Source organism: Ranitomeya imitator, chromosome 1 (assembly GCF_032444005.1).
Source record: "Ranitomeya imitator isolate aRanImi1 chromosome 1, aRanImi1.pri, whole genome shotgun sequence".
Classification (NCBI taxonomy): Eukaryota; Metazoa; Chordata; class Amphibia; order Anura; family Dendrobatidae; genus Ranitomeya; species Ranitomeya imitator.
Window position 1 is genome coordinate 983,927,747 of NC_091282.1, and position 21,914 is coordinate 983,949,660.

At 43.1% G+C, this 21,914-nt stretch overlaps 1 protein-coding gene across 1 annotated transcript in view; it reads left to right on the top strand.

Annotated features, from left to right (window-relative positions):
• ADAD1 (adenosine deaminase domain containing 1) overlaps window positions 1–21,914 on the top strand; it is a 225,461-nt gene that overhangs the window by 100,695 nt on the left and 102,852 nt on the right. Inside the window, exon 6 of the mRNA XM_069743906.1 lies at window positions 12,738–12,863. Coding sequence (XP_069600007.1) covers window positions 12,738–12,863 — 126 coding nt within the window. The remainder of the gene's footprint in view (window positions 1–12,737; window positions 12,864–21,914) is intronic.

Consider the following 21,914-nt stretch of genomic DNA (forward strand, 5'->3'; position numbering starts at 1 on the left):
ACGGTGCAGAGCACCGTATATGGCACAGCACAGCTATGTATGGGGCACAGTGAACGGTGCAGAGCACCGTATATGGCACAGCACAGCTATGGGGCACAGTGAACGGTGCAGAGCACCGTATATGGCACAGCTATGGGGCACAGTGAACGGTGCAGAGCACCGTATATGGCACAGCACAGCTATGGGGCACAGTGAACGGTGCAGAGCACCGTATATGGCACAGCTATGGGGCACAGTGAACGGTGCAGAGCACCGTATATGGCACATCTATGGGGCACAATGAACGGTGCAGAGCACCGTATATGGCACAGCTAGGGGGCACAGTGAACGGTGCAGAGCACTATATGGTTCACACCTATGGGGAAATATGAACGGTGTAGAGCACTATATGGCACAGCTATGGGGAAATAATGATCTATTTTTATTTTTGAAATTCACCGGTAAATGCTGCATTTCCACCCTAGGCTTATACTCGAGTCAATAAGTTTTCCCAGTTTTTTGTGGCAAAATTAGGGGGTCGGCTTATACTCGGGTCGGCTTATACTCGAGTATATACGGTATATATTTTCTCACTTGGACAGTAATACATATTATTGTTTATCAGTTTTTATTATAATATTTTTTGTCCATTTGATTTAGTATTCTTTGTCCGCTGCTTCCTTTTTACTTTTTTTTTAACCCCTCCAGTGAACACTGTAAAAAAAAAAAAAAAAAAAGAGGCAAAAAACAACGCTTTATTATCATACTGCCAAACAAAAAGTGGAATAACACTCGATCAAAAAGACGTACATAAATAACCATGGTACCGCTGAAAACGTCATCTTGTCCCGCAAAAAATGAGCCGCCATACAGCGTCATCAACGAAAAAATAAGTTATAGTCCTCAGAATAAAGCGATGCAAAAATAATTATTTTTTTATAGAAAAGTTTTTATCGTATAAAAGCGCCAAAACATAAAAAAATGATATAAATGAAGTATTGCTGTAATCGTACTAACCCAAAAATAAGACTGCTTTATCAATTTTACCAAACGTGGAACGGTATAAGCGCGCCCACAACCTTCCTCCCCCCCCCCCCCCAAAAAAAAAAAAAGAAATTCATGAATAGCTGATTTTTGTTTATTCTATCAACTCGTTTATTTATTCATCAACTCGTCCCGCAAAGAACAAGACCACACATGACACTCTGGACCAAAATATGGAAAAATTACAGCTCTCAAAATGTGGAGAAGCATCTTTTAGTGTGTGACGTCTTTTAGTGTGTGACGGCTGCCAATCATAAAAATCCTCTTAAAAAAACCCACTAGAAAAGTAAATCAAACCCCCCTTCATCGTCCCCTTAGTTAAGGAAAAATAATAAAATTTAAAAAAATGTATTTATTTCCATTTTCCCGTTAGGGTTGTGGCTAATGTTAGGGTTAGGGTTGTGGCTAAAGTTAGGGTTAGGGTTGGGGCTAAAGTTAGGGTTAGGGTTGGGGCTAAAGTTAGGGTTGGCTAAAGTCAGGTTTGGGGCTAAAGTTAGGGTTTGGATTACATTTACTGTTGGGATTAAGGTTGGGATTAGAGGTGTGGTTAGGGTTATGGTTGGGATTAGGGTTAGGGGTGTGTTTGGGTTAGGGTTTCAGTTAGAATTGGGGGGTTTCCACTGTTTAGGCACATCAGGGGCTCTCCAAACGCGACATGGAGTCCGATCTCCATTCCAGCCAATTCTGCGTTTGAAAAAGTAAAACAGTGCTCCTTCCCTTCCGAGCTCTCCCGTGCGCCCAATCAGGGGTTGACCCCAACATTTGTAGTATCAGCCTACTCAGCACAAATTGGACAACAACTTTTGGGGTCCAATTTCTCCTGTTACCTTTGGGAAAATACAAAACCGGGGGCTAAAAAATAATTTTTGTAGAAAAAAAAAAGATTTTTGTATTTTCACAGCTCTGTGTTATAAACTGTAGTGAAACACTTGGGGGTTCAAAGTTCTCACAACACATCTAGATAAGTTCCGTGGTGGTCTAGTTTCCAATATGGGGTCAATTGTGGGGGGTTTCTACTGTTTTTTTTTTTGAATCAGATATTTTTATTAAACCATCAAAATTGTGCATAGACAATAAAAGGAATAGTTTGTTTTCAGCAATATACAAATACACAATACTTTTTTTTGTTAGAAAACTTATTTAGTCCCAAACCAAACTCCCACCCCCCTTCCCCCCACCCACTAGAGACCTGTCAAGAGTCATCCCCCACTAAATTATCACATACAAAAGTACAAGAAGAGGAAGATGACTTGTCAAAAAATATTTCCATAGGGGCAAAAGGTCTTCAGGTCACATTGATTCAAGCCACGGGCTCCACAACCTGTCAAAGAGGTCCATCTTGTTCCTCCTAACGTAGATACTCTTCTCCAAAGCAATGATATGGTCCACTTGCTTCATAAAGTCTCTCCTTGTTGGTGGCTCTTCCCTAATCCAGAATTTGGCGATCAACTTTCGCGCAATAAATAGCAGTCTAGCTATAACCGTTTTATACAGCTTATCAGTTATTACCTCCTCCACATAGCCCAAAACACATACCAGAGGATCCCGAGGCACATTACAACTATATGCCAAACCCACTTTATTCAACACCACCACCCAAAAGGAGGACAGCCTGGGGCACTGCCACAACATATGAAGGATGCCTGCTTCGGACTGCGAGCATCTAGGGCATTCTGAATTAGGCCTTAATCCGGCTTTGAACAACATGTCTGGGGTTCTGTAAGCCCTATGAATGACAAATAATTGTGACAGCCTACCAGGCTCACTCATTGATATCTTGGGCACATAATCCAATACTGATTCCCATCGGTCATCATCAATCGCCCCCAGGTCAGCCTCCCATTTCGCCCTTGCTCTAATAGGGTGCTCCGCCAGAAAAGAAAATAGAAGGAATTCATATATACCCGAAATCACCCCCTTCGTGCCTCCCCCTTCAAGGATAAAATCCAGCATAAGATCCACCTGGATTTCAACAGGCCCTCTCTTACACTGTGCCCGGTACGCATGAGAAAGACGACGGTATTGGTACATCTCAGACTCCGGGAGTAAAAATTCTTCCTGCAATATCTCAAAGTCTCTAATTCTACCCTGATGTAAAATCTGGCCCATCCGAGAGATGCCTGCCTCCCTCCAAATATGAAATCCCTCCATCTGTCTAAACTGGGTTTCTACTGTTTAGGTACATCAGGGGCTCTGCAAATGCAACATGACGCCTGCAGACCAATCCATCTAAGTCTGCATTCCAAACAGCTCTCCTTCCCTTCCGAGCTCTGCCATGCGCCCAAACTGTGGTCCCCCCCCCCCCACATATGGGGTATCAGCGTATTCGGGACAAATTGGACAGCTTTTGGGGTCCAATTTCTCCTGTTACCCTTGGGAAAATACAAAACTGGGAGCTAAAAAATAATTTTTTGTGGAAAAAAAAAGAATTCAGGTTTTGAATGAGGTTGCATATAAAGATACATTGCAAATTAAGATAGTGACAAGCAGATACAAATCAAAAATAACATTTGGCACTTCTGACCACTGTTAATCAGGAAAAAATATAATAAAGTTTTCAATATAAGCCTGTATAGTGGCTTCTTTGTCCTCCTATATGATAGAGAATGCTATTCTATTTAACTTTTCAAAAGAGAATCGGGGATCATTAACCAATTCCTAAAATACGATCTCGTGAACATTATATCCATTAACTACGCAATGATCTATTAACATTGGCAATAAGATTCATATTTATTAAGAATCCGATTCTCCAAAACCCGTTATGATAACTAAAGTTGAATATAGTGCTGAAGTAAGGGTATCTGAATTGTTACATTATATAGAACCTTAATATGGTGTAAACCAACTTTGTGTTTAATAGAAGATAAAGGAAAAGTGAACAGAAAGAGATGGAAAAGAGAAGAAGAGAGAGAGGAAGGGGAAGGAGGGTGTGGTTTCCAGTTTCTCGTCCAATTCAGCTGTTAATATTAAGGAACATGTGTTCCACCACCTAGAATATAGATGCAAGTGGGCATCACTAATATAGTCAGTCAGTTAGCCAAGCCAAGTAGTTAGCTCTGTAGTCTCTCTGAACACTATCCAAGGAGTCCATATGTTTAAAACTTTAAGTTCCCGTATCCTGTCCCGCCAATTGTTCCATTCTAAAGATAAGGTTCAATTCCGCCACAAATTCAGACCGTGAAGGGGAATTTGATTGCTTCCAGTAGTGGGGTATTAGATTGTGTGCAGCTGTCAAGAAGTGTCTAAGAAGACTTTTCTTAAATTTGGCTATGGAGAGATCACAAATAGACAGCAGAGCTACCTCCATTGTGGGTTGAGCTTTGTAAAGAGATAATTTATTGTGGAGATCAAAAACAGCCTCCCAAAAATTTCTAATGGGTGGACAGGACCACCAGATATGTGAATATGATCCCTTCACCTTCCAACATCTCCAACACGTATCTGGGGTAGTGGGTAACATAGTGTTGATTCTGTCTGGGCATCTGTACCATCGAGTCAACAGTTTATAGCCTCTCTCTTGGTGGTCTGCACATAATTAAGATCTGAATGTGTGGAGGAGACTTTTATTCCTGTCTTCCAGTGTTAATGATTTATTGAAATCATTTTCCCATTTCAAGAAGAAGACCGGAGGGTCAAGTGTAGACACTTGATGTTCCTGAAACATTTTATAGAGTAGTGATACCGTATGTAATGGAGGGTCCCCATCCAAGCAAGCTGACTCGAAGGGAGTAAGAGGTCTAAATAGGTCAACCTGTCTGGATATCTTGATAATATAGCTTCTAATTTGTTCATAAAAAAACCATAAGGCCAGGGGGAGGGTCCGCCTCTCTACGAAGAGAGATTGCAAGGATTTTATAGAAATTGAGTTATGTAGTCCTGAACTATCGGGTGGTTGTCTTTATGTTTATGTAGGAATGTAACTTTATCTAGGCCCGCAGGGAAGTCTGCGTTATCAGAAATCGGGGTCAGAGGGCCTGGTATGGATGAGATGTTGAGCTTACGATTACCGTTTTTAACAAAAAGGATCAGATTTCTTTTGAGAAAAGGGAGGTCCTCTCTCTGAACTTTTATATTTCCTCCTTGCCAGGTGCTCGCCTTGAAATTATTCGAAGAGATCTGTGATTCCAAGTTCACCCATTTTTTTGTGTGTGTTTATGATGAAATAGATCTAGGAGACAAGTTCCAAGGGAAGCATAATTATAAAATAGGAAGTTAGGGAGGCTCAATCCTCCCGTTCATTTAGATCTGCTTAATAGCTGGTACGACAGGCGAGGACGTCTGCCTGAACACACATATCTTGTGATTATTGTCTTGAGTCTGGAGAAAAAGGAAGGGGGTAAGACCATAGGAATGGTCTGAAAAAAATAAAGGCGACGTGGTAATAAGTCCATTTTATTGTATTGATCCTCCCAAGTCGGGAAAAATGTAATTTGTTCCACTTCTCCAGATCAAGCTCTGCTCTATAGAGAGCTGTTTTGTGATTGGCTTCATATAATTGTGACGTCTTAGAGGTTAGATTTATACCCAGATATCTAAGGGTATCAGAACGCCACTTAAACGGGAAGGAGTGTAACTGAGAAACTAATGAGGATAAGGAGATATTTAGTATTTCAGATTCATTGGAATTTATTTTGAAATTGCTCCGATAACCAAAACTGCGTAGTTCCGATAGGATATTGGGTATAGTAGTTATAGGGGATGTAATAAACATGAGCATATCGTCAGCAAAAAGTGCCAATTTGTGTTCTTCCGAAAGGATCCTCACCCCCTTTATAGATGGATTACTACGGATTGCATTGGCCAAATGTTCCATAGTTAATACATGTAACAAGGGCGATAAAGGGCACCCCTGCCTTGTGCCATTTCGTATATGCAAGGGATCTGACAAAGAGCCATTAACTTTGATCTGTGCAGAGGGGGACTCGTAAAGAGCCATAATACTCCTCAGCATTTTCTTTTAGTCCAATACCCTCTAGCGTTTGATGCATAAAATCCCAACCCACCCTATCGAAAGCCTTTTCGGTATCGATTGAAAATATACACATGGGGTCACCGGTCCTGTTTGTCCTGTCTATAAAAGAAATAGATCTTATAGTGTTATCTCTTGCCTCCCTTCCTGGGATGAAACCTACTTGGTCCTGGTTAATTAGGTGGGGCAAAAGAACACTTAATCTTTTAGCGATCATTTTGTAATAGGTTTTAACATCTATATTGATAGGTGAGATAGGGCGATAACTGCTACATAACGAGGGATCCTTCTCTGGTTTCGGGATGACCGTTATATGAGCGGCTAGAGCCTGTGGGGGAAAAGATCCCCCGAGGCCACAAAATTACACGCGGCTAGGAATGGGGGGTCCAGCAGATCCGAAAACTGTTTGTAGAATCCCACTGAATAACCATCAGGGCCAGGACTTTTGCCTGGCTTCAGGTAGGTCCCCAATCACTGATGTGACCTCCTCTAATGAAAAATCTTCCTCGAGGTCCGCCAGGCACTCCCCCGAAACCGCGGGCAATTTGATTGTATGTAAGATTTGATTTTATCGTGGAATGAGTGGGCGGAGAGATCCTTAAAGTGACCTTTTATATTATACAGGGAGTTATAGTAATCATAAAAGTTGGATAATATGTCCCGTGTACTGTGGGCTTTCTTACACTTGGCATTTCTGATGAATGGGATGAATGTTTGTGGGCCCCGTGGATGCAGTGCTCTTGCTAGGAATTTGCCATTTTTTGTTACTTAAGTGATAGAAACGGCTCTTGGTTCTCTCTCTTAAACACCGGGATTTCTGATCTAGTATTGTAAGTAACTTTTGTCTGGCTGTGGATAAATTCGATAGGGTGAGCGGGGAGAGGTCCTGTTTGTTGTGTCTCAAGTTTATAGATCTGGGAGGAGAGATCAGCTATTTCTGCTATACGATTCTTCTTAAGACTGTCACCCTGTGAGATAAAGACGACTCTTAGAATACTCTTCAGGGCCTCCCATTTTATTGAAGGAGATGTGGGGTCCGCAGCATGGTCCACCACAAAGCCTTCGATAGATCGTTTCACCTCTGAGGCACAGATCGGGTCCTGCAGTAAGTTCTCGTTTAGTCGCCAAGAGAATTTAGACTTCACAAGGGGTCCAGTTGCATCGAAAAATAAATGGGCGCATGGTCGGACCACAGCACCGACCCCATCTCCGCCCCCACCCCCAGGTCCAGCAAGGGATGGGACACAAAAAATAGTCAATTCTACTGTATGTGGAGTATACTTGCGAATAGAAGCTATAGTCTCTCACATTTGGATGGAGAGCCCTCCACACATCAACCAGTCGCAGATCACTCATCTGCTTTCTCACTTTTTTAATAGAAGATGGAGAGTAAGAGGACTTACCATATATACTCGAGTATAAGCCGACCCCCCTAATTTTGCCACAAAAAGCTGGGAAAACTTACTGACTCGAGAATAAGCCTAGGGTAGGAAATGCAGCAGCTACCGGTGAATTTCAAAAATAAAAATAGATGCTCCCTACTGTTCATTGTTGCCCCATAGATGCTCCATATAAAGCTGTGCCACATTTAATGCTCTGCACCATTCATTATGGCCCCATAGATGTTCCATAGAAAGCTGTGCCATATATAATGCTCTGCACCGTTCATTATTGCTCCATAGAAAGCTGTGCCCCATATAGAATGCTCTGCACCGTTGATTATGGCCCCATAGATGCTCCATAGAAAGCTGTGCCCCATATAGAATGCGCTGCACCGTTCATTATTGCCCCATAGAAAGCTGTGCCCCATATAGAATGCTCTGCACCGTTCATTATTGCCCCATGGATGCTCCATAGAAAGCTGTTCCATATATAATGCTGCTGCTGCAATAAAAAAAAAAAAAAATCACATACTCGCCTCTCCGCTCAGGACGCCGGCGCTTTCAATATTTATCTGCTCCTCGTGCGGCTCCGTCTCCAGCACTGACGCTCAGCAGAGGGCGCTCACTGACTACGTCACCGCGCCCTCTGAACTGAGCGTCACAGCTAGAGGACGCTGCAGACGGAGCCGCACCGGAGCGAGGAGCAGGTAAATATCACGCAGCGCTGCGCTCCCCGTATACTTACCTGCTCCCGGCGCGGTCCCTGAAGACCCTGGCTTCCCCGGCGCTGCATCTTCTTCCTGTATTGAGCGGTCACAGTTACCGCTCATTTACAGCAATGAATATGCAGCTCCACCCCTATGGGAGGTGGAGCCGCATATTTATTTCTGTAATGAGCGGTGCCATGAGACCACTCAGCACAGGAAGAATCTGCAGCGCCGGGGAAGCCAGGGACTGCAGGGACCGCGCCGGGAGAAGGTAAGTATAATTACACAGCCCCCGCTCCCCCTCCCGGTATATGACTCGAGTATAAGCCGAGAGGGGGACTTTCAGCCCAAAAAAATGGGCTGAAAATCTCGGCTTATACTCGAGTATATACGGTAACCGTTGATACGTCAATTAGAGGATTCATTGGAAGGTTAAAATCGCCTCCGAGGATAATTGGCGAGCCATCTGCAAATTTCTCTAGAAGCTTTTTGCATGAGTAGCCAAATATCTGCTGACCCTGGTTAGGAAAATAAACATTCGCCAAGATAAGTTCAGGAGATCTCCAAGCCAACTTCAAGAAAATAAATCTCCCTTCCGTATCAATTACCGAGTCAATGACCTCTGGAAGGAAGGACTTACGAAAACCTATAGACACTCCCTTAGACTTGGAATGAGGATTTGTACTATGATACCACTTCGGGTAGTAAAAGGACGTACAATTAGGGGTCACTCCAGTCTTAGGGTACCATCACACATTGCCATTTCGATCGATACGACGGTACGATTCGTGACGTTCCAGCGATATCGTTACGATATCGCTGTGTCTGACACGCAGCAGCGATCAGGGATCCTGCTGAGAATCGTACGTCGTAGCAGATCGTTTAGAACTTTCTTTCGTCGCTGGATCTCCCGCTGGCATCGCTAGATCGGTGTGTGTGACACCGATCTAGCGATGCGATCTAGCGATGCGTTCGCTTGTAACCAGGGTAAACATCGGGTTACTAAGCGCAGGGCCGCGCTTAGTAACCCGATGTTTACCCTGGTTACAAGCGTAAAACTAAAAAAAAACAAACCGCACATACTTACATTCTGGTGTCCGTCAGGTCCCTTGCCGTCTGCTTCCCGCACTCAGTGACTGCCGGCCGTAAAGTGAAAGCAGAGCACAGCGGTGACGTCACCGCTGTGCTGTGCTTTCACTTTACGGCCGGCAGTCACAGTGCGGGAAGCAGACGGCAAGGGACCTGACGGACACCGGAATGTAAGTATGTGCTGTTTGTTTGTTTTTTACGCTGGTAACCAGGGTAAACATCGGGTTACTAAGCGTGGTCCTGCGCTTAGTAACCCGATGTTTACCCTGGTTACCCGGGTACCTCGGCATCGTTGGTCGCTGGAGAGCTGTCTGTGTGACAGCTCTCCAGCGACCACACTACGATTTACCTACGATCACGGCCAGGTCATATCGCTGGTCGTGATCGTAGGTAAATCGTATAGTGTGACGGTACCCTTAGGCTGCCGTCACACTATCAGTATTTGGTCAGTATTTTACATCAGTATTTGTAAGCCAAAACCAGGAGTGGGTGATAAATGCAGAAGTGGTGCATATGTTTCTATTATACTTTTCCTCTAATTGTTCCACTCCTGGTTTTGGCTTACAAATACTGATGTAAAATACTGACCAAATACTGCTAGTGTGATGGCAGCCTTAAAGTGAGTCTCCTGAAGCAGCAAAATTGAGACACGTTGCTTATGGTTGGAGTACAAGATCTGCTATCTTTTTTCTGGTATGTTTAACCCTTTAGCATTAAAGGAACAAAATTTAACTTCAGCCATAATCAATGTGTTGTTTAAAGAATTGGTTGTATGGGGACGGAAACCAGATCTGTATATTCATGTGTAATTCCAGGGTGGGGAATAAGTTAAGGAACTGGGAATGGAACATTAGGAAGGAAGAAAAAGAGAAGGAAACAAACAGATTGAGAATGAAAAAAGGAAGTTTAGTGGGCGGTGAGTGAATACCTAAAGGAAGAAATCGTGATGTGTCGAGAATCCACCAGACACATCGGTTTGGGTGAGGAAAAGCCGAGGGTGAGATCCAAGCTCTGTCACCCCCATGGCCTAGACAAAATAACAGCAAGTAAGTAACATTATTTAGGCTATGTGCACACGTTCTGGAATCCTTGCAGAAAATTCCTGAGAAAAACCTGAAATCTTCTGCAAGAAATCTGCATGCATTTTTGCGCGTTTTTGGTGCGTTTTTGATGCGTTTTTTTCCGGACATTTCCCAATGCATTTTATTGTGGGAAATCCGCAAAAAAACCCCGCAAAATTAATGAACATGCTGAGTTTTTTACCGCGATGCGGAAAAAAAACGCATCATGTGCACAAAACATGCAGAATTCATTCTAAATGATGGGATGCTTATTCTATGCTGGGTTTTTTTTTGCGGTTTTATAGCGTTTTTATTGCGAAAAAAACGCGAAACAGCATCGTGTGCACACAGCCTTAAGGTCCATCAAAGTAACCAACGTCTAACCCCCCTTGAATTAAATTTGAGCTCTAACTGAACAATATAAACTATTGGGGGGGTAATTAGACCTTCTAACTCTTAATATTATTTTAATAGCAGATAGTAAGTTTAAATGTCCACTTAAGTGAAAACGGTCCATACGATTGAGCACGGGCAAACCCAACACATATTGATCCAGAAGTCAGAAAAACTTGTCAGGGCATGTGTATGCAGGGTATTATGCTCTGAAAACAGAAAGAGTGGGGAGGAGAGTCCCCTCAGGTCTGTCCGAAAGGACCATGTTTCATATGTTGTTTGGCATGTTGAGCTTTCAGCCATCTCGGTGGAATGTCTGGGAGCTGGGGGGAACTCGGCCAATCAGGAAGGTCAGTCATTGGTAACTCAAAAGTTCCCAGGAAGGTGGCCAGATCACCCAGATTACGAAAAGTTGCTGTTTTCCCTCCTTTAAAAGCTATCAGCTGCAATGGAAATCCCCACTTATATGGGATGTCTTTTTCTTTAAGGAGAGATAAAGGTGGTCATAGAGCTTTTCTTCTTGCACTTCTGTATTTGTTTTTTGTGTTTCTTTATTGTTGCATACAAATGTTGAATGCAATAAATTGTAATTTGAAAAGAAAAATGGAAGAAGCTCACACAAACATAAAATCAGATGATTCAAGGCTTAAAAAAAATAAAAATTTGATAGGTCCCAAGTTGAATCCCTGTACAAACATAAACAAGAACACAAGTAACACACATGGCATGTTTTCACAATATTAAAACATACATTTTTTCACAATTGCGCATCAAAATTTTGAATTTGATTTCTCCAAAACAGTCTTGTGACATATCATGCGAAAGCCGGTACCGTTCTGAAAAACATGATGCCTCTCCCACCTCTTTATCTTAATTCTAGCCCGAGATATGATAAACAATGTAAAGCCATACCAGGCCAAAATCCGCGCTTTTTTGAAACTTTGGAAATCTGTAAAAAATTAACTGATGAAGAAAAAAATTCAAAACTTTTAATTTGTAATTTGTACTTCATAAAAAAAAAAAAAAATCTAAAGACGTGAGGTAAAAAAAATATTCATATTTGGATCACTTGATATGGAATTACCCATGTGTACTTTTATTTAGATTTTTTTTTAATTCAAATATTTATTTAGTGATAGAATAAATATTGATTTTTATTTTTACAATTATTTAAACCATTAATTTAAACCAATACTGCACACTGACCTGAGAGACTTCCTGATCATCACTGTGCATGACAGGAAGTCTCTCAGCTCTGGAGACCCAGATGTCTTGACGACATCGGATCTCCATGGCAGCGATCGGGACTCTGATCCAAAGGCAGAGGGGCTGTCAGCCCCTGTGCCGGCTCCAGAACGCTGCAATCATGTTTGATCGCAGTGTTCGGCGGTTAAATTGCCGGGAGCGGTCTGTGACTTAGTGCCGGGTGTCAGCTGTGAGAATCAGCTGACACTCGGCCGCACACCACCCATGTGCGCGACCGATCGACGATGACGTACTATCCCGTCCATGGTCAGACGGGCCCAGGGCACATGGACTTGGTACTACGTCTGATGTCAGAAAGGGGTTAAATCCTTTGGTTGTGTATTATATTTTTAGGTTGTACCATTCCAGTGGATACACAACATTTGTGCTATTTGTTTATTTTTTTAAACATGTGCTACTTGCCTTTTAGGTTTGGTAATAACTGTACATGCTACTCAATGGCAGATTTGCTTATGCATGCCAAGTGCATCACCTATACCTCTACTTGACTGGAGTCTAAATTTTTTCATGTGTTCTGCAGATGGGCACATGTCTATGATGTTGCCACCTACTGGGCACAGAAATTGTCTCTTCTAAAACAGAGATTACATAACTCTTGAGTCGGGTACTTAATGGTCGAAGGTTGAATGGGCACTTAAGACCAGCATGCAGCCTGTGGACAATTAATTGCTCATCACCGTGCTGACTCGAATGCCAAACTACCCTAAAAATATGTCTTCAATTGTTTTTACATTTTAAGAAATTAATGTTTTAATTATAGAACATGCTTTCTCTAATAAGCTGTGATATATTTCAACTTAAAATTGCTACTTAAATGTATTGTATTGTGGTGTTGTTTTTCCAGAGAAGCGTTCTTTTGTTCATGACCAGATAACGCAAGTGATAAAACAAAAGTTTTCCGAACTGGTATCCAAGTATCCAGAATATGAAAACTGTGGAAATTCTTTAGCTGCATTTGTAATGGAAACAGGTAAGACTTTTAAGATGCATAAATCGCACACTGGAAATAAATAGCACTAATCCATATCCGAAAACCTTTTAGAATATGAAAAATTGTTTTAACCCCTAAAAGCAAATTATGTTTGTAGTCAGTGCTAGGATAGAGGCTGACTGTTGCACAGCTGTGACCTGTATCTTAGCAGCGGTTGGAGCTGAGATTTTTAAAAGACCGATGTACGAGGGGGCGTGACCGGATGTGGAGCTGAGCGGACGTGCGAGGCTCGAGCTCCCTAACCACCAGCTATCATAAGCGGCCCAAAGCACAGTGAGGTGACCGGAGGAGGTCAGATCTGAAGATAAGATAAGCCAGGCGGTGGTGCACTCCAGGAATGAAGCGAGGGAGAAGGAGGGGGCAGGCGCCCAGCAGGGTCCAGGTCTTTGAAGCGATGGGTAGTTGGATCCAAGATGGCGACCGCAGCTCTCACCACGCGGCCGCCGGCAACAGCAGGAGTAATGGCAGTGCAAAGCAAAGGTCAGAGCTGAACAGTGAATCACTCCACCAGCCCCAAACTCCCAGCAAAACTGCAAGGTCCCTGAGCACACAGAGCTATTCACCAACGCTGCAGTCCCTGCTTTCCCCCCCTGCTAGGAATGCTGAAGGTTCAGAGCCTGAAGATTTACAGCCACTAAACACAGCCCTGACCGTCTCCTCAGACTCTCCTATTACAGACTCCAATTCTGCCCCTGTCACTGTAGCCACACTCAGATCCCTGCTGGGAGACCTGAAGCAAGCCATTCACACTGATATCACAACGGCTTTCACTGAGCTACATAAAGAAATAACGCAGATTGGCGACAGAACCTCACACACAGAGGGGAAACTGGAGGAATATACTACGGCGCACAACCAACTAGTAGACGCGCATAATGAAGCGGACGAAGAAATCATGGCCCTAAAACTGAAGCTTGCAGACCTAGAAGACCGATCCAGGCGCAATAACCTACGTTTCAGAGGAATCCCTGAGAGTGTGTCAGCGGATACACTAAAGGAGTTTCTAATGGACTTCTTCACAGTTCTGGTGCCGTCAGCAGAACAGAGGGACCTGCTGATTGACAGGGCACATCGGATCCCCAAACCAAAGTCTGCTTCCAGCTCCACACCGCGAGACGTGATAGCCAGGCTGCACTTCTACCACTTCAAGGAGGCTGTGACCAAGTCAGCGTCAGCAAAGCAAGAACTTCCCGAAAGATTCCGGAACATTCTGGTGTTCACCGACTAGTCTGCGACAACCCTGAACAGGAGGCGAGAATTCTCATCCGCAACCAAGATTCTGCGGGACAACAGTATTGTCTACAGGTGGGGATATCCAGTAAAGCTCATCGTGACGAAAAACGGAACTTCACACGTCCTTGCGTCTCCCAGAGAGGCCATGACCCTGCTCCAGGATTGGTCCCTGACATCAGTGGATGAAGATACCAGCTCCCCACTAAAGAAAAGACCCCCGACGCTGAACAAAGAATGGACCTGATTCTCACGCAAGTACTGTTACCATATGTACCCCCTGTGTGCCTATGCCGGGACACCACACTGTTATTTTTTTTGCCTGGCTGGCAGGTTGAAGGGGCATGAGAATATTGCTTTCGTTTTTTCTATTCTCTCCCCCCTTTAATACTGGATAGGAACGACTATCCAGTTGGTTCACATAGAACCGGACTCTGAGTTGTACAAGTTGTACTTGTTCTGGTTGTTGTTAATTACTTTAACCCCTTTGTTTCCCTTATTATTATCCTGTATCTGGTGACTGATTGAATTTTTTTTCTTTTTTGTAACTGATGGTATTTCAAATATCTAGCATTAATGCGAAAGGCCTAAACAGCCCTTTCAAGAGATCGTTATTATGGAAAGAAGCCCAGGCACTCAAAGCGGACATACTATGTGTCCAAGAAACTCATTTAAATCGTGATGATACACCCAGACTACAACATAAAAATTACCCCCATATCTATGTGTCATATGCGGCGAAAAAGAAGAGAGGGGTAGCGATTGCAATAAAAGACACTGTAGCGTTCCAGCTTGTTGATAGCGTTCTGGATGATGAAGGCAGATATGTAATATTGATATGTAATATCAATAAGGTGTATACAATTGCATCTATATATGCACCCAATACAGGTCAAATCACTTTTATTAACCCCTTCAAGTCGCGGCCCTTTTTCATTTTTGCGTGTTCGTTTTTCGCTTCCCTCCTTCCCAGAGCCATAACTTTTTTATTTTTCCGTCAATATGGTCATGTGAGGGCTTATTTTTTGCGGGACAAGTTGTACTTTTGAACGACACCATTGGTTTTACCATGTCTTTTACTAGAAAACGGGGAAAAAATTCCAAGTGCGGTGAAATTGCAAAAAAAAGTGCAATCCCACACTTGTTTTTTGTTTGGCTTTTTTGCTAGGTTCACTAAATGCTAAAACTAGCCTGCCAATATGATTCTCTAGGTCATTACGAGTTCATAGACACCTAACATGACTAGGTTATTTTTTATCTAAGTGGTAAAAAAAAATTCCAAACTTTGCTAAAAAAAAAAAAAGTGCCATTTTCCGATACCCGTAGCGTCTCCATTTTTCGTGATCTGGGGTCGGGTGAGGGCTTATTTTTTGCGTGCCGAGCTGATGTTTTTAATGATACCATTTTTGCGCAGATACGTTCTTTTGATCGCCCGTTATTGCATTTTAATGCAATGTTGCGGCGACCAAAAAAACGTAATTCTGGCGTTTCGGATTTTTTTCTCGCTACGCCGTTTAGCGATCAGGTTAATGCTTTTTTTTAATTGATAGATCGGGCGATTCTGAACACGGCGATACCAAATACATGTAGGTTTTTTTTTTTTTTTAATTGTTTTATTTAGGATGGGGCGAAAGGGGGGTGATTTAAACTTTTATATTTTTTTATATTTTTTTCATATTTTTAAAAACATTTTTTTTTTACTTGTGCCATGCTTCAATAGCCTCCATGGGAGGCTAGAAGCTGGCATAGCCTGATCGGCTCTGCTACATAGCAGCGATAATCAGATCGCTGCTATGTAGCAGAAATGCAGGTGTGCTGTGAGCGCCGACCACAGGGGGGCGCTCACAGCAGACCTGCATCAGTAACCATAGAGGTCTCAAGGACCTCTATGGTTACCTTCCTGATGCATCGCCGACCCCCGATCATGTGACGGGGGTCGGCGATGACGTCATATCCGGCCGCCCGGCCGGATGCGGTAGTTAAATGCCGCTGTCTGTGTTTGACAGCGGCATTTAACAGGTTAATAGCGGCGGGTGAATAGCGATTTCACCCGCCGCTATTGCGCGCACATGTCAGCTGTACAAAACAGCTGGCATGTCGCGACTTTGATGTGGGCTCACCGCCGGAGCCCACATCAAAGGGGGATTCACGGCATGCGCAGTAGATGTACGGCGCATGTCGTGAAGGGGTTAAAGACCTCATAACTAAATTATCCAAAATAAAACAAGGATCCCTGCTAATCTGTGGAGATTTTAACATCGTCCCGATCCCCAATATAGACAAATCTTGGTGCTCAAAGAAAAAGTCCCAATCCCATGCGTTGTCCCAGTGTCTTATATCAGAAGAACTGTATGACACGTGGAGGGTCCTTCATGCTTCTGAAAGGGATTATACATATTACTCCCACCCACACAAAGTATATTCAAGAATAGATCTAATAGTAGTGGATAAATGGCTCCTACAAAATATACAATCAGCAAAAATTGGGAACATAACCTGGTCGGACCACGCTCCTGTAACATGCCAAATTAAAGAGACGTACAATAATTTAACTTATTCTCCGTGGAGAATTAATAACTTCCTAATAGCCTCCGATAATATTAAATCCCAACTTAACGACCTTCTCCAGGAATTTTTTGATATCAATAGTACCCCTGACATATCCCCGACCACAGTGTGGTGCGCCCACAAGGCCTATATAAGAGGGCGGCTAATACAGATAGCAGCGCAACACAAAAAATGGAGAATGCGACAAATAGAAGAGCTCAATAAAAATATAGCAACATTGGAAAACATCCATAAACATAGCCCATCACCCACGGTATATAGAAAACTACAAAAGGCAAGATACGAACTATATCAGCTATTCCAATATAAATATGAGCATAATTTGAGGCGGAATAAAGCGAAATATTATTGGCAGGGGAATAAGGCGAGTAAAATACTTGCCAATAAGATTAAAGCGAGATTAACAAAGCAAAACATAGCTCACATACAAGATGATCAAAAGAACAAAATATACAACCCTAAAGAAATTGCGAATACTTTCGCAAGATATTACTCCTCACTCTATAATCTCAAGACCGACAACCTTATCCCACAACCCAACGCTGAGCTAATTAATAATTTCCTGAATAGCATATCCCTACCCCAAATCCCGGAGGATAAATTGATTGCAATAAATCAACCTATAAGCCAAAAAGAAATCCAACAAACCATTCAGGCAACAAAAAATAATAAATCCCCAGGACCGGATGGTATAACTAATGAATACTTGAAGCTATTCAAACAAATATTGTCCCCACATCTATTAGTCTTCCAAAATATATTTGAAACAGGCAAAATACGAGAAGAAATGTTACAAGCGACTATAGTCCTCCCCAAGCCAGGAAAAACGCCCGATCATCCAAGTAATTTCAGGCCAATATCCCTTCTAAATACTGACCTCAAGCTGTACTCAAAAATCTTAGCAAATAGACTCTCCGATGTAATCCCCTCCCTGGTGCACAGAGACCAGGTTGGATTTATCAAATCTAGACAGACATTGGACGGCACCAGACGAATGATTGACCTCATCCATGTGGCGGGGAGGGACCGGACGCCTTCTCTGCTTCTATCCCTGGACGCGGAGAAGGCATTCGATCGGGTGCATTGGGGATACCTGTTTGAGGTTCTGGCCAGATTCGGATTTGCGGGTAATATTGCTAAAGCAATCACTCTGCTATATTCTCACCCATCAGCGTCGGTTTCTGTCTCTGGAATGATGTCGGACAGGTTTACTATTACTAACGGGACGAGACAGGGGTGTCCGCTATCACCCCTTATATTCGCTTTGGTGATTGAGCCTCTAGCGCAGAAAATTAGATCACACTCGATGATATCAGGAATTCAGGTGAATAAAACGGAACACAAAATAGGTTTATTTGCTGACGACATCATTCTAGCGTTGACAAACCCGACAGAATCATTACCGGCAGCAATGCAAGTAATCGACTCATATGCTAAAATATCATATTATAAGCTGAACGTGTCTAAATGCCAGGTATTAAACCTAACCCCTCTCACAAAACACCCCAAAAATTTTGAGAATAAATACCCTTTTAAGTGGGAAAATGACCATATTGAGTATTTAGGTATTCGGCTGACACTCTCAGCAGATAAAATGCTATCACTGAATTATGAGTCTCTAAGGAAGAAAATCCAAACTGACATGTTACGTATGAAGAAACACGAACTGTCATGGCTGGGCAGGATTGCATCGGTAAAAATGTTCATTCTCCCACAAATACAGTATTTATTCCGCAATCTCCCCATCATATTCCCAATGAAAATATTAAAAGATTTTCAAGCAATGATTTTAAAATACATTTGGCAAGAGAGAAAACCCAGAGTCCAAGCGGACACGCTTTACATCCCTATGAGTAAGGGTGGCCTAGGGTGCCCCTCAGTGGTCCGGTACTACAGGGCCGCATTATTCGAACAGTTACGATTCATGTGGAATAATGATGATGATCGGCACTGGATAGCAATTGAAAAACATCTGATGAGAACCTCCAATGTCTCAGCTTTTTACCAGGCACATCAAACTATAGCCCCTAATAGATACCTAAAAATGTCCCCAACAATAGACGCGGCTCTGGAGCTATGGAGTGTGCTGACTAATAAATTAGGCCTTATACAAACCGCATTCCTCAAAGCTCCTATAGAGACACTGGAGCATTGTATCCCGGACCTCAAACTTAAAAATTGGAATTTACCCAAAACCACCTCAATTGGGAACTTGTGTGATGGGGAGGAAATGATTACTTTTACATCATTACGAGATAAATACAATGTTCCTCAAAGGGATTTTTACAAATATTTGCAGATCCGGCATTTCCTAACTGAAAGGAAAAAACAGATGCCTGCACGGCCATCTAAACTTTACTCTATGCTGATGAACCCGACATCACAGATTAGGGCGCTGTCCACAAGCTACGACTGTATGTTGGAGAATACCCTGCCCTCTCTAACTACATACCTGCAAAAGTGGGAAAAAGACCTAAACTGCACATTCACACCGGATCAGTGGAGGGCATCCTTCTTAATTATTGGAAGCCAATCTAAATGTACTAACCACATAGAAAACTCCAGGAAATTGTTATATCGGTGGTATTTCACTCCCAGTAGATTGTCTAGGATGTTACGCAGTTCCCCAGACACGTGCTGGAGGTGTGGAGACCCCTGTGCAGACATGTTACATATATGGTGGAGTTGTGACAGAATTAGACGTCTGTGGGAAGCCATAGATCATCTGATGTCCCAGATTTGTGGTATACCGGTGAATCTTAATGCACAGCAGGCATTACTCGCTATTGATTTGGACTCGTTTCCCTATGAGTTCCATACAGTGATTGTACATATTATTGTAGCAACAAGAATCAAAATTGCTAGTTACTGGAAAAACTCCAAGTGCCCCTCACTGCCCGAGGTCGTATCACTGATCAACGAAAATTGCCCATCAGAAAAAATAATCGCTACATCTAATAATAATATAGCTCAATTTCATAAAAAATTGATCAATTGGTTATCTTTCCGTTTAAATACCGTTCTTAAATAACTTTGCAGATTTGCATATAGAGAATGTGATTGGATAGTTATTGTAATGTCACCATATCCCCTATCCTCTTCCCTTCCCTAATCCCCATAACGTTGTGTTAATTATTAAGAATTTAATGTCAATAAGATGTAATGCTTGACACAATTTGTAAATAAATAAAAATTTATGTTTCAAAAAAAAAAAAGACCGGTGTACATTAAATACTGTGGTAAAACAGTTTATAGTATAAGCGATCAGACAATTGCATGTTCAAGTTCCCTAAAACAAAGTAAAAAAAAAAATTAAGAATAAAGACTTAAAGGGAACCTGTCAGGTCCCCTCATGCCCTCACCCAGTAACATTCACATATATTGACTAAATTCCCTACCTAACCAGCCCTTTATAATATTATTCACTTACATCCATGTTTTATTTAAAAAACAGTATTTATAAGCTCAGATTTTTCAGTGCTAATTAGGCAGACTGTGGAGACCTGGGTGTCGTAACCAGTGCCTTCCCACCTCCCATCAATCCCATAATGAAACACACACAGTGCTAGGTGGGTTGAACAGGTCGGTCACAGTTTATTAATTAAATAAGCAGAGAAAGGGCAATTACATATCGTAACGAGCGGCTCGCGCCGAGCTCCTGTCCGTGATCGACAGGGGAATTGGCCCAACGAGCGGTTACGACCTTTGCCTTCTTCCGCTGTGACTTAATAAAGGTTACTAGGGTTAGTTATATCACATACGTATATACATTTTTATTTATTTTATTTATTTTTTTATACATCTTACCATAGCATTTACAAATTTACATTATCCCGCGGGTTAGTAACACCAATAGCCTTTAAAAGGGAGGGAGGGTGGGACAAAAGCTTCCAGGTGTCCGCCGGGAGGAAAAGAGGAAGTTCCCGGTCGGACACCTGGATTTAACCCCTGTAGGAGTGGCCGTAGGACCCCTCCCCTCTAGTGACCACTGACCGGCTGGGGGTCTTCAAATTAGTGCATCACTAAGGGGGGGGAGTGATGCCAGGGGGGAACTGGCACAGACATCCTTTTCGTGCTGCTTTCTCTGTGTGCTCCCAAGTCAGAGACGCGCACCTTATTCAGTACCGCGTCTGCCAGACTGTGGAGATCTGGGTGTCGTAACCAGTGCCTTCCCCCCTCCCATCAATCCCGTAATGAAACACACACAGTCCTAGGTGGGTTGAACAGGTTGGTCACAGTTTATTAATTAAATAAGCAGAGAAAGGGCAATTACATATCGTAACGAGCAGCTCGGGCCGAGCTCCTGTCCATGATCGTCAGGGGAATTGGCCCAACGAGCGGTTACGACCTTTGCCCTCCTCCACTTCTTCCGCCATGGAGGATCCCGTGTATTACCTACACGGGACTCCGACCCCACCCATCAATGTTAGGGCCTGTTCAATCCCATCCTGTAAACCCAACAAAAAAATATCGAGGCCAATGTCCGTTAGGTGTATTCCGTCCGGTCTTAATTGTGGCGTGTTATTCCCTTGTAGCGGGTGGTGACGAATCACGATACCGCCTCTTCCTCTCACATATTTTCCAATCCGAGCATTGAATTTACTCCTTGTCCTCTCTATGGCTTTTTTATCTCTTGCTCCTCGCCATACGGCCCGTGGTGTTATATCAGACCACACCAGTATCATGTTCCTGAAAAGACAGCTGAACCTCTCCATATCCGTTGTCACCCATCTGTGCAATTCGGCCACCTTTTGTTTTCCAAGGTCGTTGCTGCCAGCGTGTACCACCATTAGCACCGGGTGTTCCACCATCCTCGCTATGCCAACCATCTCCTTGAACACCTGCCACTGGAGGCCTCTGATACCCCTCCAATTAACTTTTATGCCCGGGAGGTAAAGATTTGTTCCTCCTGGCCGCAGTTTGGCCCTCTCTTCGGCCCAGTATACGTAAGAATCTCCTACAACCCAAACTTCAACCCCTGTAAGAGACAACACATGTTAATTAACCCCTTCCCGCCCTGTGACAGCGTATGCGTCATGAAAGTCGGTGCCAATCCGACCTGTGACGCACCCCCCCCCCCCCCTGGCTACGATCGCTCTGATTGGCAGTTTCACTTTCAACAGCCAATCAGAGCGATTTGTAATATTTCACCTAAAAAACTGGTGAAATATTACAATCCAGCCATGGCCGATGCTGCAATATCATCGGCCATGGCTGGAAACACTTATGTGC